Consider the following 13,984-nt stretch of genomic DNA (forward strand, 5'->3'; position numbering starts at 1 on the left):
TCAAGGTCACTCAGAATTTATTTGAGGGCACGAAAATCAAAGTAAGAAAAATGTTCCAGGCATTTGGAGTCTGTTGGGGGGTCCAACTCTTCTTCGTCCAAGATGGAGTGGGTGGCACTCAGGTGTCAGTCGCCCATGGGCAGCCACAGGGCCTTGGTCCGTGCTGCCCGAAGCTCTAGCTCTGAGCCTGCCCCTTCAGCCTCTTGATCCCAGGCCCGTGGGAAGCCCCTGTTCACCCACACAGGCTTCAGGTTTCCTGCTGAGGCCCATTCCACAAACTGGGAGCCCTGGCACAGAGACGGGGGGGTCAGGGTTTCCTCCAGCTTGTTTGATAAGCAGCTGCTTCCTTGGCAATGTACTGGAGGGGCCTGATGGCCTGACCTAGGCCCTGTTGCTATAAGCTCAGCTCCTGGCAAGCAAGCCTTGCAGATGCTGGGGAAACGGGGTTGACCTTTGTGGTGAGGGAACTTCCTCCCCGGCGGCAGCCCACGTTCATTTGGGGCCTGAGGTTTTCGTTGACAAGGAGTTTCCATCAGATTTAAAGAGGGTAAACTATGGGCTTCTAACTCTGTTGCTAGGGGACGGTCCTTAGCAATGGGCTGTCCAATAGGATTAGGTCTTCGGGCTGGGCAAGCTCTCAGGCCCCTGTTGCTAAGCACATTCTTTCTTAGCAACCAGGGCTCTACAGGGGCAGGCCCCCCTCAGAACCTGGTTGCCAAGGAGTTTCTCCCCCTTGGTAATAGGAGTTTTAAGGGGGCAGAGCCATGTTCCCAGAAAAGGAAGAGCCTATTGTGAAGTTTCAGACACAGAAGGTGGCACGGTACCTGGGCAGATCCGAAGTACCACAGGGCCTGGACATCCTGGTGCAAGGCCAGGCAGCGGGTCAGGTGGTCCCGGTCTCCTGTCACCACGTTCACCAGGCCTACTGGCAACAAGGCGTCCATATCCTAGGGAATGGAGAGAGTGGGCCACCCAGGGTTGGGAGGGAAGGAGTCTGAGACGCCGAGGGCAGTGGGGAGGAGAGTGAGCATCTGGGGGAGTAGCATGGGGCTCCCAGAAGGAACGGGGCTGGGGTCGCGACTGGTGAAGGCTTGTGGTCTGAAGAACATGGTCACTGGATCTAGAGGAGTGAAGGCTTGGGTTCCTGGATTGGGGTTACCACGGTTACCAAGGGGTGAGGGTGACAGCCAAACTCCTGCAGGCCTTGGGATACCTTTCATCTGTCTGATGCCCCAGGGGCTGCTGGGAGCAGCAGCAGGCAGGCGACTGTACCTGGCAGACCTCCAAGGCAAGGATGGGACAGGTCCCGCTAGGCACCAAGACCACGGTGTTGCCATGGACCAAGGCAGGGGCCAGCAGGGACACAAAGGCGAGCAGGGGCCACCCGTCTGGGCACACAATAGCCAGGACCCCCAGCGGCTCCCGAAGTCGGAGCACAGGGCCTCTCAGCTCAGCTACCTGCAGGAACAGACGCGAGGTCAAAGGTGGGCAGGGGTACCTGACCACACTCCCACGGCCACCGCCCTCACCCGACCCTTCCCTCCTCACATCCCCATATCTGCTTCTCCGTAACAACTCCAATAATAATATAACCCAGTGATGGTTCAGAGCTAGATGGCCTGGGCTCAAGTCCCAGCTCTATCAGTCATCAGCTGTGTCACCTGTTTTGTTTTGTTTTTAATTCTCACTGGAGGATATTTTTTCCATTGATTTTTTAAAGAAAATGGAAGGGAGGGAGAGAGACAGAGAGAGAGAAACATCAATGTGAGAGAGACACATCAATTGGTTGCTTCCCGCATGTGCCCCGACCGGGGTCAGGGATCGAACCTGCAACCCAGCTATGTGCCCGTGACCAGAAATCAAACCCACAACCCTTTGGTGCGAGAGCTGATGCGCTAACCACTGAGCGACACCAGCAAGGGCTCTATACTCTTTTTTAATGTGGTTTCTTTCACTCAGCATAGTCATGTGGAGGTTCACCCATGCTGTGGCACGTTCACTCCCTCTGACTGCCAAGTAAGAGTCCATTGTAAGGATGCACCATATTTTGTTTATCTATCAACCTATTGAGGGACATCTGGGTTGCTTTGAGTTTTCGGCTACTATGAATAATGCTGCTATAAACATTTGTGTGTAAGTCTTTGTGTGGATATATGTTTTCACTTCTCTTGGGTTAAAATCTAGAAATTAGCCCTGGCCGAGTAGCTCTGTTGGTCAGAGTATCGTCCTGATACGCCAAGGTTGCAAGTTCCATAGCTGGTTAGGGCACATACAAGAATCAACCAATACATAAATAAGTGGAACAAGGTGATATTTCTCTCTCTCTCTCCCTCCCTCTCTAAAAAAGTAAAAAATAAAAAATAAAAAACAGAAAACAAAAACCTTGCCCTGGATGGTGTGGCTCAGTTGGTTGGGTGTTGTCCCATGCACCAAAAGATTGCGGGTTCATTTCCCAGTCAGGCCACATGCCCACGTTGCGGGCTTGATCACCAATAGGGGGGAGCGTACAGGAGGCAGCCGATCAGTGGTTCTCATAGATGTTTCTCTCTCTCTCCCTCTTCCTTTCTCTCTCCTAAAATCAATAAAAACATATTTTTAAAAAATCAAGCAAACCAAAAACAATGAATGGGTTAAAAATGAGATCAAGGAAGAAATCAAAAGATAACTTGAGACAAATGAAAATGAAAACACAACAACCCCAAATCCATAACACAGTGAAAGCAGTGTTAAGAGGGGAATTCATAGCAATACAGGCCTACCTGAAGAAAGAAGAAAAATCTCAAATAAACAATCTAACCTTCCACCTAAAGGAACTAGGAAAAGAGCAAAAAACAAAGCCCCAAGTGAGTAGGAGGAAGGAAATAATAAAGAACAGAGCAGAAATAAACAAAATAGAGTCTAAAGAGCCCACAAAAGATAAATGAAACTAAGAGCTTGTTCTTTGAAACATAAACAAGATGATAAAACTTCAACCAGACTCATCAAGAAAAAAAGAGAGAGGACCCAAATAAATAATACCAGAAATGAAAGAGGGGAAGTAATAACTCACACCACAGAAATACAAAAGATTATAACAAACTACTACAAACAATTATATGCCAACAAGTTGGACAATCTGGAAGAAATGAATAAATCCCTAGAAATACACCATATTCCAAGACTGAATCAAGAAGAAACAAAAAATCTGAACAGATTGATTACAACCAACGATGTTGATTCAGTAATCAAAAAACTCCCCCCAAAAAGTTCTGGACCAAATGGCTTCACAGGTAAATTTTACGAAACAAAGAAGAATTAACACCTATCCTTTTCAAACTATTCCAAAAAATTCAAGAGGAGGGAAGGCTCCCAAACTCATTATTCTGATTTCAAAACCTGACAAAGACGTTACCAAAAAAAAATAAAAGCGCGTGTGCGAGAGATAAAACTATAGACCAATATCCCTGAGGAACACATATGCAAAAATCCTCAACAAAATATTAACAAACTGCATCCGGCAATACATTAAAAAGATCATACACCATGATCAAGTGGAATTTATTCCTGGGGTACAACGCAGGTTCAATATCTGCAAATCAGTTAATGTAACACATCAAGTAAACAAAGCGAAGGAGAAAAATCCCATGATGACATCAAAAGATGCAGAAAAAGCATTTGATGAAACCTGTGTAATTTTGTTAACCAGTGTCACCTCAATAGAGTCAATAAAAATAAAATAAAATAATAAAAGCTGTCAAATAAAAAAGAAAATCATGGCTACAGCCCACTGAATTGCTTTTATGGCCCAGGAACGGGTCCCTAACAGTTTGAAACACTAATCTGAGGTGGGCCTACGCCATTACACGGATGAGGAAGCCGAAGTCCAGGAGGCGAGGTTACTTGCTGGTGATCACTACTTGGGCCCTGGGTCTGGCTCGTTCCAGAGCCTTTGCTCTGACCCACTGCCCACTGCCCACCCTGCCCGCCTCCCACGGGCTCCTCTCACCTGCAGGCTGTGGCTCTGGGCCTGGGCACGGGCCCCCCACGCCCGAAGCCGCCTCACGCTCAGCTCCACCTCCGCCTTGGCCGCCTTGGGCTCCACTCCGTGTCTCTCCAACCTCAAGGCCAGGGCGGGCTCCCGGCGCTCCAGAGCAGCTGCCAGCGCCCACAGCAGGGCTGCCCGGGCGGCCGGGGACTGGCCCAGCCAGCTGTTGGGCGGACAGTGCGCAATGGGGGCTGGTATCCTGGTCCTGGCTCTTCCCAGGTGCTCCTCTGTCCACAGCCCTTACCCTGGGGGTGCAGGCCCCACAGCTCACTTGCCCGAGGAGGAGAGGGAGGGGCCAGGCCCCAATCTGCCAGCTGTGGGAGCTCAGACTCCCAGCCCTCGAAGTCCAGACCCCATAGCCCATCAGCCCTTGGGGGTCCCAGGCTACCCTCTCTGGGGCCTCACACCCCCTGGGTTTTCCTGCGTGACCCCGTTTACCCAGGAGCAGCCTGGTGAGCGGCCTCCACGGCACCTCGGATATCCTTGGCTCCGCCCTCGGCCACATAGCCATGGAGATTGCCCTGCGAGTCCTGGATAGGCCTGGAGCTTCGGGCCCCAGGAGCCTGGAAACGGCCCCCCACAAAGAGCCCATAGGGGGGTGCTGGGCTGGATTAGAGTGAGGAGAGAGGGTGGGTCCTGGAGTCAAGGTCTGCTCAGAACCCATGACTACCCCACTGGATGGACCATTCCAGCTCCCATGAGCCTCTGGGTGACCCCAAATTCTTGGCCCCAAAAGACTCTGGGAGATCACAGACCTTTATTTAGCAGAACTGAGGTCTGGATGGTGGGTATGAGGCCATAAGACCCAGAATGCAATTCTCAGCAGGACTCGGGGACCACTCCATGGCTCTAACAAGCCCCCCTTCCATCCATGGGGAGCCTGCCACAGCTTCCCTTTGCCCCTTCCACACCCTCAGGATTCTGGGAGTTGTGGGCCCTGGAACAAATAGCTCACCTGGGACCTGTTTCAGGCCCAGCCGGTAGGGTTGAGGGGACAGCAAGGCCAAAGGTGTCATAGTTGAGATTCTCAGAAAGGTAGGGCAGTCGGGCAGGGGTCCCGGAGGGTCGCAGATACCCATACAGACCCTGTAAGAAGGACAGTGTCAAGAGGATACAAGGTGGACCCAAGGCTGCCAAAGGAGTGGTGACGGCGGCAGGCGGGAGGGGGCGCACTCACATCTAGGCCCCCGTGCCAGGACGACCCACTCTCCTTGCAGCCACCCGTAGGCACCGCAGGGTCTCTGAGGCCGTGGGCATTGATCCAGACTGTGCCCACCCGGAGCCTAGGGGGAGACAGGATGTCAGAGAGCACAGCAGGAAGCTGTGGGGGTAGAGTCAGAGTGACTGGGGCGAGAGACCCAGGGAGAGATGGAGACATGAAGACAGAAGCTTGGGTGCTTTCTGTGCCCCAGTGGATGCCCACTGACCCGTAGCCCAGCTCCAGGGCCTGCCCCAGCCTCTCGCTCCACACACTGGCACTGCCTCCTCGGGGAGTCCCGTTGGCCATGGCCAGTGCCTCCTTGATTGTGCGAAATGGGGAGGCCACAACCAACGGCCATGGCACCTGGAAGGGGGATGAGTGAGTTCGAGCAGCCTGACCAGCCCCTCTTTCCAATACCCCCGCCCCCCATTAGGGGGCCAGCGTCCAGCAGTCAGCAGCCCCAGCCCCAGGTCCAGTGGTCACCCAGGGGCCTCTACTGTAGCCCATGTCTACATGCAGATGGATGAATGGAACAGGATCTCGGGGACCCTAAGGAACTCACCTCTGCCTGGGCACACGGGGAGGCTGAGGGCAGGTCAGAGACCAAGGTTGGGGAGAAGAAGGGGCTGTCTAAGGGCACATCACCAGCCTGAAACACCTGGGAGAAAGAGATCTAGAAGTCCACTCCCAGGTGTCTCCTCCCAGGAACCCAGAAGCCCAGGCCCCCAGCACCTCCTCCCTCAGACCCAGGTCCCTCCTCCCCCCGCACCGTGGAGCCTGCACCCCCGGCTCACCTGTGCACCCTGGCTCTGGGCCTCTCGCACATAGCGCTGGGCCAGGTCACATGCAGCAGCCCCTCGGGCCCCCATGTCCACGGCCCCGTCCAGCCCTCGGCCACCCCGAAGCCGAGCCATCCGCGCCTGGAGCCGCCTCATCGTCTCATCCCACACGGACTCCTGGATGAGAAGCCTGAGGCCCCCCTATTAGGAAAAGGGGTGTCAGGGTGGGCAAACTCAGGGCTTATGTGGGTGGACAGGTCCCCACAGAGGGCTGAGACTGGGGGACACACATGCAGAGATCAAGGGAGGATCAGGGAGAAGTGGCCAAGGACCCTGGCTACTCTCCAAGGCCCTGGACCCCAGGCAGGAGGTGGAGTTCCAGAAAGTTGGTGACTCAGAGTAAAGGCAGGAGAAAACCAGGGACATGTACACTCAGAGCGAGACAGGCCCTGCCCCTGAACGACCAGGAGAGCCAGGTGCGGAGATTTGGGAATCGGAGGAGATGAGGGGTCCCACACACACGACGGTGTAAAGATGACTTTGGGACACCAAGAATGGAAAATTAAAATGAACAGACACGTGGGGCCCCAAGGTCTGGAGACAGACATGCTAGGCCCCCAGGACATCAGGGGACACCAGCGGACGGGTCTTACAGGGCTGCGGTCGGACCAGGCTGCATCCACGATGCCCTCTATGGCTGAGTCCACATCCGCGGAGTCTGTCAGCAGCAGCAGGGACTCGGTCCCCAGTGCCAGGCCCAGCTCAGGACCCATGCCCGCCAGGGTCCGCCGAAGGGCTCGTCCTTCCTGAGGGACCCCCCGACACCGCAGGGTTCAGATGGGGAAAAGCCTCATGGCCCCCCAGCCCTGTCCTGTCACCCCCCTAGCCCTGAAGATACCTCGATGGCTCCACAGAAGGTCAACTTCTGGACTCCAGGCTGGGAGGCCAGGACAGGTCCCAGGGAGGCAGGGCCACTGATCACGTTGAGGATCCCTGGGAACGGTCCTAGTTCCCCCGCCAGCTGGGCCAGCAGGAGGGGCGTCGGGGAAGCAGGGGGCACGAGGGCCACCACAGTGCAGCCTGGGGAAGGTGGGCGGCTCAAGGACCCTGGAGGCCAGCCCCTCTTCCCCCAGACCCAGGAGTCTAGGCCCCCAGCTCCTCCTGCTTCAGACCCAGCCCCTCATTTACCCACAGCCAGGGCAGGGCAAATCCTCCACATCATCTCAAGGAAGGAAAACGTGGGTGGCAAGATGAGGCCAATTACTCCTGCAAGAACAAACGCGGCGGCTGGGACAGGCACTGCTGGGTCCTGACCAGGGCGGTGCTGGGGGCCAGGACTTCTGCTTCTCACCCATGGGCTCCCAGCCTGCCAGCGCCTCCTCCTGGGCGTGGGCCTGAACTGCATGGTACTGGAGCAGCTGCTGGGCCAGCGGGACATCCCGGTCGCGGACCTCTCGGACAGCCCGTCCAGTAGCCAGGGACTCCAGGGTCCACAGCAGCCGCTGGTGCTTCTGGATCATCTTGGCCAGCCTGTGGAGAAAGCAAGGGGGACGGTCATTCCCCAGTGTCCCTCGGCCTACCACGGCCTTGGAACACACCCCATATACCTGGACTACCCTAATCCCCATGAACCGCTGGGACATCCCCACCGCTTACCAGGGGTGGAGGACACTAGAGATTTATGGGAAATGAAGTCCGGGAAACAAAGCCTGAGGCTTGCCCACCGGTACCCCCAGGGGTGCTGGGGCTTAACTCTAATCTCAATTACATTTTTGGGAAATGGAATCTTTGTCTCTAGCTGCCCCAGGAGTGTGCTGGAAAATGGGCTTTGAGAGGCTCCACCAGCCCCACTGAGCTGCTGAGAAATGGAGCCCCGATGAGCCCCAAGGATATTTTGGGGAAAAAAGGCTTTGTTTTTACTAGTTCCAGTGAATAGTGGGAAATGGATGTCAAAGCCACTAAAGGCCCCAAGGCATGCTGGGAATATGAGCCTTAGTGGTCAATGAAATCAGTGGGATGTGGAGAACTAGTCTTTATTCTCAAGTCCTTCCCCCCTCCCAGGGGTGACCTCAGCTGCATCACCTGGTCAGGTGCTTGGCCCGAGAGGCTCCGGGGAGTCCGCTCCAGCTCTCCAACGTGGTCCTGGCTGCCTCTGCGGCTGCGGCCACATCCTCAGCCTGTGCCTGGAGGCAACTGGCCAAGTTCTCTCCTTGGGGGACAAATGGGGGGGAACCCAGACCAAAGAGGGGAGAGGCTGTCAGAACTGAGGGGGCTGAGATTTTCAGAAACTGGGATCCGGCAGTAAAGCTGGTCCCCAACCCTTCTGAGGGTCTCAGGTTTATCATCTGACAAATGGGAATAAATCTATTGGTCATTGCTCCAACTGCCTCCCACAGGCAAGGAAGGGATTTTGGTAGATAGTGACTTAGAACAGTATCCACAGGGACTTGGGACCAAATTAGAATAATTAGTATCAGGAGGAACCAGAGCTCAGCCTCCTCCCTGCATCAGCTGCTCCCTGCCCTCAGGGCCCCACCCGAACAGAGAGAATGGGGTGTCTTTGGTGGGTATGGCTGGGGGCATGGATGCCTCTCCCTCCCCTAATGACTGGGGGCACCTCCTACCTGTGATGGGATCCTGGCAAGGCACTGAATTCCTGTTTTCAGGCTTTAACCACTTTCCATTCACATAGTGACCCAAGCACCGGTCCTGGGTGTCCAGCCAGGCCTGAGGGAGGGGGAGAATTTGGAAAGGAGTCTGGGAGGCAGGTGGAGGAGCTCAATCTCTACCCAGTGTCCTCTGGGAGGGGGACACCTGCCTCCCTTCACCTCATCAACTAATTCTTTTCCTGTGTAGGTGGAAAATACACATAAACATAAGAAACACATAACATGCCCGGCCAGCATGGCTTAGCTGTTGAGCATCAACCTATGATCCAGGAGATCGAGGTTCAATTCCTGGTCAGGGCACATGCCTGGGTTTCGGGCTCGATCCCCAGTAGGGGGCATGCAGGAGGCAGCCGATCAATGACTCACTCATCATTGATGTTTCTCTCTCTCCCTCTTCCTTCCTCTCTGAAATCAATAAAGACATTGAAAAAAAAAACCAAACACACACACACAATATAAATCCACCATTTTAAAGTGTACATTCAGTGGCATTTAGTACATTCACAATGTTGTGCAACCATCACTTTTATCTAATTCCAGAACATTTCATCAACCCCAACAGATAACCCCGTAGCCATTAAGCAGTCACTCTCCCTTCCCCATTGCGCCCAACACCTGGTAACTAATAATCTGCTGTCTCCTGGATTTGCCTGCTGTGGGAATTTCACGTAAATGGAACCCTACAATACATGGCTGGCTTCTTTCACTTGGCACAGAGTTTTCTTTTCTTTTTCTTATTCTTGGCATGGTGTTTTCGAGGTCCATCCATGCCGTAGCCTGTTATGGACACTTCATTTCTTTTGATGGCTGTATGATCCTCATTATCTGCACAGACCACATTTTGTTTATCCATTCATCAGTTGATGAGTATTTGGGTCCTTTCTGCTCTTTGGCTATTGTGAATCATGCTGGTAGAAATGTACAAGTTTTTGTTTGCACACCTGTGACCCTTGCCAGGGCCCTGGAACCAATGCCCATGAGACTGTGTGACTTCTAAACCAGGTGGCTCCTGCCTTCCCTCCCATCTCAGCTGCCATCACTTGGGGAGGGACATGGACCCCCTCAAAGACAGTCTGGATGGTGCAGTTTATTTTGCTGTGACAAGTCTAACTGAGCCTAAGGCATAGCACATGGGCTTTGCAGAGGGGCAGCCTCCTGTGGGGACCCTGGAGCGAGGGGCCACACGGCCAGGGTTTGAATCCTGGCCCTGGTATTTACTCATTGTGCAACCTTCGCCAGATCTTATAATACCGGGGCCTCTGCTAAGCAGGCATCTGGAAGGTGGGGCTAATGACAGTCCCCTCACCTCACAAAGCTGTGGTAGGGATTAAATGAATCACGTGTGTTAGGTATTCAGGGCAGCACTTAAGACTTTCTACTAATTTTATTGCAGCTCACCCTCCACGTCGGCTTCACGTTTCTTTCTGCCCCTGGTCCTGACTTCCCCAAATCCTTGCTAAATCCAAGACACAATGCCCCTTTTTTCCTTCTACAAACTCTCTTAGCACCCCCGATGCCACTGTCTACTGATTTTTCTCTTCCCCTGCCAATTGGTCCTTCTCATTTTTCTTTAAAGTCAAATGGTCAATCAAAAATTCCTAATTCACCTGGCCGGTGTGGTTCAACGGTTGAGCATTGACCTAGGAACCAGGAGATCGAGGTTCGATTCCCGGTCAGGGCACATGCTCGGGGTTGCGGGCTCGATCCCCAGCAGGGGGAGTGCAGGAGGCAGCCGATCAATGACTCTCTCATCACTGATGTTTCTGTCTCTCTCTCTCCCCCTCCCTCTCTCTGAAGACATATTTTAAAAAAATACATATTTAAAAAAAAAGAAGTTTCTATTCAAACCCCCGCCCCAGGGAAAGAGACATTTTTGAAACAGTTGAGGATATCCAAACAGGAGCTGGGCATTAGATGACATTAAAGAATAACTGTTAACGTTAGGTGTGAAAATGGCAGGGTGGTTATGTTGTTACATAATGAGTCCTTATGTGTTAGAAATGAGGAGTGAAATATTTATGGGAAAATAACATGACATCTGGGATTTAAATCACTCCAGAAAAAGAGAACACGGAGGGAGACAACACTGGACCAAATGCTGATCATTGCTGAAGCTGCGTGATGGGGCATGAGAGTTCATAATATTAAGTACTCTGTGGAATTTTGCAAATTTCCCCTCAAAGAAAAACAAAACCGAAAAGAATGTCCACATGGTCCTGGCAGACTAGGTCAGTGTGAGATGAGAGCCTGGTGGAGACTGGGAACCCACCACTTGTGTAATGAGATCAATTGTCGCTAATGGATCCAGATGACTTTTGTCAGGAAACGTGAGCCAAAGGTTGCCAAATTTTCGGATTTTAGTTTCAAGAGAAGCTGGAATCCCGGATGTTTACATGGAATTAGTTGTCCATTCACATTTTCTCGAATAAAGTTTAGGCCAAAGAAAACATGTTTGTTGTCTGAGTATGGCCAACAGACTATAAGGTTGAGACCTTGGCTTGGGGAGAGGTGGGGCACCACAAGCTCTGGAATCCGAGGGATCAGGTTCAAATCTCAGCTTCCTCTTTCAAGCTGTGTGGTCCATGGGCACATTGCGTACCTCTTCAAGCCTGTGCGTGATCACTAAAATAATGACGGTAATCCCTTCCCCCAGTGGTTCTGGGGGGTTCAACGCCATTGTGTTGAGCAGAGGGTGACATATCGAAAGCCTCCAATAAATATAAGCTTTCATTACACTGCTATTTCAGGATATTCCACTTCTAACCTCCAAGTGTGGGAATTCTCTGTATGTCATCCCAGTTCCTTTTATCTGAGTTTACACATATTTCTAGATAATCTTGTCACTCCCACGGTTCAATTATCTTCCTACATTGGTGCCTCCCTGTCTCCAGACCTGAGGCTCAAAGTGGTATTTGAAGCCCGTCCCCAGGTCCCTCACACATTAAACATATAACTCAGCTCAGCACCTTTCCCCAAACCCTGCTCCTCCAGCGTTCACCATGGGGGTGAGGGGTAGGCCGGCAGGGCCAGGCCCCAAGTATTGTCCTTGCCCTCTCAATTCCCCAGACCCTGTTCCTCCTGCATGGGGGCCTCATCCCTCCTTTCCATCCACGCAGCCTTCGCAGGCTCTGGTCTCATCTTCCACTTGGACTATTATTCTAGCCTCCTCCCCTCTCCCTCAAGAAAAGCCCAAGTTCCTCACCCTTGGGTGCTAGAGGACCCTGCGAGATGACCATAGCCCTGTGGGGGAATTCTGAGGCACCTTACTTATCTACAGGAACCCCCAAAACGTTCTGGGAGACCCCGAGGGATCACAGGAGCCCTAGGGAATTCCTGAACACCGAAGGGCACGGGAGAGCAGCAGGACGCTAAGAGGCCGAGGAGCCTGGGGGCCCCTTGGGCCATTCTGAGGGGTTGCAGGTAATTATAAGTCCTGATGTATTCTGAAGTTCTGAGAGCTCCCGAGATCATAGAAGCCACCCAAGTACAGAAGGGGCCCTGAGGAATCCTGGGACGTCCACGGGGCTTCAGGGGTTCCGTGGACGATCATGGGCGCCCCACAGGAATTCTGAGCTCCGAGGGGTGGGGGTGAGGGGACCACGGGAGATTGATGGGGCTCTGAAGACTCACTGCCACCCCTCGGGGGTGGGGCGAGCCTGAGGACCCGGGGAGGCACCACCGCGAACTCGGGCCGCGGAGCACGAGAACTGCTAGGGACCAGGAGGCGGCCATTGCCAAGGCTCCGGGGACAACCTCCGGGAGCCGGTCCAAGGGGCGGCCCTAACGACCGCAGCAGAAAGGGGCGGAGTCGCGCAGCTGCCGCGGTGGATCACGGGAGTCCCCGCGCGGAACCCAGCCCGGCGACGGGGGAGGGGGAGGGGCAGCGCCGGCCCGACAGGTCCTCACCAGTGCGCATGCGTGGCTCTCGGGCACGGGTCCGTACTCCAGCGTGGCGAAGATCTCTCGGGCGCGGGGCTCTGCGCGCGTGGCAGCCATCACTCGTCCAGACTGCTTTCCACCGACTGCTGGGCGCTCTGCCCAAGGGAACGTCGAGGTCCGAAGGGCGGGACCGCCCCCTGGAGCGCAAAGGGCGGGCTTTGGGAGATAGAGCCTAACCCAACCTTAGGACCCGGTGACCCCGCCCACGGGGTGGGGGGGCGGGAAGTTTGGAGCATGCGCAGTCCTCAAAGGGGAGGGGGAGACAGGAGCAGAAAATATGTGGGTGCCTTGCAAACAGGAGAGTTCCAGATTTAGAAGGGGGGGGCGTATTGGTGTTTCTTTCCACCACCCTTTTCACAAAAGTGCAGCTTTCTGTCCGAAATACATTTGCTAGAGAATCGAACAGTTCAGAGATCAGCAGGGAGTCTTTTAAGACGGACACTGCAATTAAGGTATTGATAGCGTGCCGGCCTTGACTGTCCCGCCACGGGGCCCGACGTGGTTATCCGGAAGGAGAGGAAGTGTGATTCTAATCGAGAGCGGAAGTGTGGCGTTGAGTGCTCAGCCTCAGAATTTGATTTTGATTGGTTCAGGTGAAAGGCGTGGCCTCATACGTAGATTCTGATTGGTCAGTAACGGACGGGGGCAGGTTGTCGGAAGTGTGGCCTGCTCAAATTTCTGGTTAGAGGCGGGAAGAGTGGCCATTATTTACACATTTGGCACGTAGGACCTAGAGAGCATCTAGAGATAATTGACTCCCAACAGATCTGACGACGGTGTCTGACCTGAGTGGAATTGTAGCCTCCAGCCAGATTCTTAGATTTTCATATACAATAGTGGGTGTCGGAATCTGTTGAGGGCCCGGGAAGCAGACCCCAGAGTTCAGATCCCAGCAAAGGTTCCCCCACGTCGGGGTTGCTAGGGACGCCTAGGTCTCTTCCCCAGGGCCATGGCGGACTTGAAACTGCTGGTGCCGGAGCTAGACGAAGCAGAGGCAATGGGCGCCGAGACCGCGCGTTTCCAGGAGCTGCTGCTGCAGGTGCGGACTCACCAGGACTCCTGTGCCCCTGGGTATTTGGGGGACTTTTTTTCTTTTTCTTCAGAGATGGGATTACAGTTCCCAGAATGCACTATGGAGGCAACAGGGCCTATGGGAATTGTAGTTGGTTAACTCCAAGTTTGCTAAGCTCTGGGATAAATGGGAGTAGGATTGGGGTTGTTCTTTGGAATTCCTCAAAGGACAAAAGGGACATAATATGTCTTATTTCCTGCATGGCTCATATCCATAAATATTGCTCAATAAACTTTCGAGGAACCAACGAGGGGTCTGATAGCACAGACGCCAAGCCTGGAAATCATTTCCCTTCACACA

At 53.6% G+C, this 13,984-nt stretch overlaps 2 protein-coding genes across 4 annotated transcripts in view; one reads left to right on the plus strand and one right to left on the minus strand.

Annotated features, from left to right (window-relative positions):
* On the minus strand, window positions 1-12,669 carry ALDH16A1 (aldehyde dehydrogenase 16 family member A1; the record flags this gene model as incomplete). Its single annotated transcript, XM_081119621.1, has 17 exons — window positions 1-287; window positions 825-947; window positions 1,273-1,458; window positions 3,986-4,187; window positions 4,463-4,630; window positions 4,980-5,110; window positions 5,202-5,307; window positions 5,452-5,588; window positions 5,788-5,883; window positions 6,020-6,205; window positions 6,658-6,810; window positions 6,903-7,084; window positions 7,193-7,270; window positions 7,356-7,534; window positions 8,087-8,213; window positions 8,629-8,731; window positions 12,580-12,669. 17 exons carry the CDS (start codon window positions 12,667-12,669, stop codon window positions 126-128), a joined length of 2,409 nt encoding a protein of 802 aa, XP_080975747.1. The 3' UTR covers window positions 1-125.
* Window positions 12,590-13,984, plus strand: part of PIH1D1 (PIH1 domain containing 1) — a 5,003-nt gene continuing 3,608 nt past the window's right edge. The window contains exons 1-2 of one of the 3 annotated variants that reach the window (XM_081119625.1): window positions 12,590-12,727; window positions 13,535-13,651. In XM_081119625.1, the coding sequence (XP_080975751.1) occupies window positions 13,562-13,651 (90 nt within the window). In that variant the 5' untranslated portion in view covers window positions 12,590-12,727; window positions 13,535-13,561. Of the gene's footprint in view, window positions 12,728-13,296; window positions 13,652-13,984 lie in introns of those variants that run through there. The other 2 variants (XM_081119626.1, XM_081119624.1) reach the window with 2 other exon arrangements.

The sequence above is a fragment of the Miniopterus schreibersii genome (genome assembly GCF_964146895.1).
Source record: "Miniopterus schreibersii genome assembly, chromosome: 18".
In the NCBI taxonomy this organism is placed as follows: domain Eukaryota; kingdom Metazoa; phylum Chordata; class Mammalia; order Chiroptera; family Miniopteridae; genus Miniopterus; species Miniopterus schreibersii.